The sequence below is a fragment of the Sphaeroforma arctica genome, assembly GCF_001186125.1.
Source record: "Sphaeroforma arctica JP610 unplaced genomic scaffold supercont1.1994, whole genome shotgun sequence".
NCBI lineage: Eukaryota > Ichthyosporea > Ichthyophonida > Sphaeroforma > Sphaeroforma arctica.
The window spans coordinates 5,470-9,507 of record NW_014038564.1 but is presented as its reverse complement, the minus strand read 5'-3'; the positions used below and the strand labels follow the sequence as shown (position 1 = coordinate 9,507).

Here is a 4,038-nt window from a genome sequence, read left to right as displayed (position 1 = left end):
CATACATATATATACACATATACATATATACATATACATATACATATACACACACACACACACACACACATATATATATATATACATATATATGCATATTCTGTGTATTGCCTCACCTGTTGAGTCGTGCCCACTGTAAATGCTTAGTTTTTTGTGATCACCACCCTTCATCGCCTGTTCGATATTGTCGTTTCATTCACTAAACTGTAGCAAATAAGATAAAAAAGTAGACTTGAAATCCATGTCTATTTTTGTATAGAGGCTCAATGGATCAGCATTTATCAGAATATTTACTACCAAGACCAAGGATCTCTCTGTATTGAAATTCAACTTTGCGAACTAGAAACATCGTGTCCCTTGTTATATATGTTGGTGATAGTCCGCGCGCGCTGACACGGCACTTCTCCACATTAACGATAGCCCTCATCTATTAGCCAACAATGAATCAAAACTAACAAACACCGACAAGAAAAGACCTGCAGCACAAACCCCGAGTCTGCCCACAACTCACATGAAAACTAATAAGGAGTACATACCAAAAATCCAGTGCGCACTCTACTGGCCTCTTCAGGGGTGGGGTATGCATTCTTGGCCATTGTCAGCCACATCATCTCATCGACCATGCGTTGGTACAAATCTGGATCTCTCAGACTGAGAGTGAGATTTATCGATAGTGTTAGATTTTCGTGAGACAGTAGACTATGGCATTGAAGTTCGTACACTAGCAAGTCTGAGTCCATTCAATCCCCAATTAGATTAACGGTAGTGAAGATTAGTGCCCCAAGTAATTGGGAACAATCGGTATGGATATACGTATACAAACATGCATCCATACATTGATATGCACGGGTGTTTTACACTATAGGCACTTGTAGAGTTGACGAATAGGATCTATAAGCAATGATTGAGACGCACCGCGCGCTATCTAGCATTTGAGCGCATACAACTGGCACCAGAGAAAACTCGCTGTCAATACTTTCCAACACCGCATGCATTATCTCCTGGACCCTGACTTCACCCACCTCACATACAAACACATGCATGTGCTATAGCTGACTGCATAAACGCTCATCTTGCACAATTGGTGGGCTGTGGCCTCGAAGTCATCACGCTCTCACCTACTGGGATAATCATATCCAAAGCAGATGTGCGCCAGCAGGCAGTCCGTGAGCCCAAAGATAGTCTCGTCCGTCATTGTGACGTAATCCATGACGAGCAATTTGGCCAATTCCTGCTCTCACAAATAACAGACGGACAATACAGGAATATTATGTACTTTGTGGCCACGTATAAATACATTCAAACATATAGACATATAGTAATGCTAATCGGCGGTTTTATTTATACCTTCACACCAAGCACAGCAACCCAAGACAAGTAAAATTTAAAACAGCACCAGAGACCATACGCCATACCTTCAGTAGCGGCCGGGTGATCTCAATATAGTGTGCCTGCCACACAGCAGAATTCTTGTACGCCTTTGTATACCTAGCCGCCTTCTTACACAGATGGTCCCCGATGATGATAGGGTCGCCTGCATAATCCATCATATGGATACTCACAGCCGGGACTTTGGACGCGTTCCCAGCCGAGGTCAGAGCGAACATGCCCTCGACCATTGCTTGTAAGGACTGGATTGTCCGGGGGACGTCATCGACACGCAATAGGACATCTGCGTCCAAGTCGGTCACGAATCCGGTGTCAAGGTATTCCTTCCGCAACATGGCACCGTTCTACGAGAGGGGCGTGTGCCAGTATGATCCGTTAACATCGAACCGAAACACCCAATCTATCATGCCAAACGACGCTGGGTGGTGTGTGGTGTCATATGAGTCACAAACAAGCCCACTATCGGAAGTGTATAGCTCCACATTTCTAGAGCCGTTCTGGGTACACTACCATCATCTTGTTGCTGAGGCTGGTTCTTTCGCAATTGAACAAGACTCTGCAAAGAAAATAAGACTCAACGCTATAGTAATGAACTTGTAGGGTATATTCATACAGATAAAAAAAGTTATGCAGGGCAAAAGATCTAGAACTCAACATCTGTTTGGATCCAAACTATCAAGCAAAACTCGCGACATGTGGAAAATCTGTGCAGTTTCGGCAGAATATGGAATAATTCATGCCAAGCGATCTGGCAGCACACAGAATATATAGTCTGCATACGAGAGCGCAATTACCGCACAGATGAGCCCTAGTAGAATTTATATGATCATAGTGAGGAGTATAGTTATTGTCTGGAGAGCTTGCAATCGGTCCACACGCCCCAATTAATTGATGTGAAGGATCGGCTGGTACATATCCAGCGGAGCATGCATACACAGAAATCAATTGGTATCGGATGATACAAAACTTGACCCGAACTTGATCATACGCATGCAAACGTGATTATAGCATACAATTAGAACAGTACATACAATGCACACGTGGCAGAGCAAACACCCACGCCAGCGTTCGCAATTGTCTGTAGTACAGTACAACAGCACATACTCTGACCAGCATATTGTATCCTCTGGTAGTGAGCTGGCCCACCGCACAATTGCCAGGCAGTTGTTCTTTGTTGTCATCGTAGACTTTTTAAACAGGTGGCTAACCGGCACCTCTGGTTGGTAACGGGTCACAGTGGTTTGCGCTGTGGTCAACTCACAGTACCACACAGCGTCATCCTTGGGCCAGCATTGGCCTGCCGCACACGGTGCTCGGTCGCCGTGTCTGCACGAGACGGACAATTGAAGGCGAATATAACATCAGCATGGATACCCACCGACATTTGCTTCATAGTAATAGAACCGAATTTACGGTGTTGACAGACAGCGAACATGGACGCGAGTCCATTGTGTGCAAATGCACCGTACATATGGAGTGTGGGATCTCAAGCACATGCGAATAGATAGAGAACCTGGTTGTCTACACCTAGTCTTTAGATAAATTGTGAGCGAGTGTCGGCGGAGTAGTTCATTGTAAATACATACGGATTCGCGAAAATAAGCGAGCTATTCATATTTACAAAGAAATGAAAAGTATGATTTTTAGAAGAAAGTATGTATGTATGTAAGTGTGTGAGTGTGTATGTATATCCGTATGCATGCACGTATGCATGTATGTATACATGTATGTATACAGGTATGTATGTATGTATGTATGTATGTATGTATGAATGTATGTATAAATGTAAGTAGGTACGCATCTGAGCATGTATGCATATATGTATGTATTTACATAATATGTACGTATAAATGTAAATATGTATGCATGTATGTATGTATGTATTTACGCATGTATGAATGTATGCATGCATGCATGTATGTATGCGTAACATGTATATATATATATATACGTACGTAAGTTTGAATGTCTCTATGTATATGAGTCTATACAAATACACAGACACACAGACACAAACAGACACAAATACATATACATATATATACATACATATATGCATATATAAATATGTAATATATACATATGTATATTTATATATGTATAGATATAGATATAGATATAGGTATAGATATAGATATATATATATATATATACATACATGCATACATACATATAACATACATATATACATATATATATACATATATATACATATATATATACAAATATATATATATATATATGTATATAGACATATACACACATATATATATAAAAGTATATATATATGTATATATATACATATGGTTGTACATACACACACACACACACACACACATATATATATATATATATACATACATACATATATACATACATATCTATATATATGAATATATATATATATATATATATATCTATATATGTGTGTGTGCTTAAATCTATAATATATATAAAATATATATATATATATATAGAATATCTATATATATACAATATATATATATATATGTATATATATATATATATATATATATATATATACATACATACATACAATATATATATATATATATATATATATACATATTTGTATGTGTAATTTATGTGTATGTATATGTGTATGTGCATGGGTCTGTGCATATGTAT

General features: G+C 38.6%; 1 protein-coding gene across 1 annotated transcript; it reads right to left on the bottom strand.

The window, feature by feature from the left end:
• Positions 1-1,415: 1,415 nt before the first annotated feature.
• SARC_11986 (hypothetical protein) lies at positions 1,416-1,724 on the bottom strand (the record flags this gene model as incomplete). Its single annotated transcript, XM_014293917.1, has 1 exon — positions 1,416-1,724. A coding segment is annotated over one exon (309 nt), but the record flags the coding sequence as incomplete, so codon positions are not given.
• Positions 1,725-4,038: the final 2,314 nt, after the last annotated feature.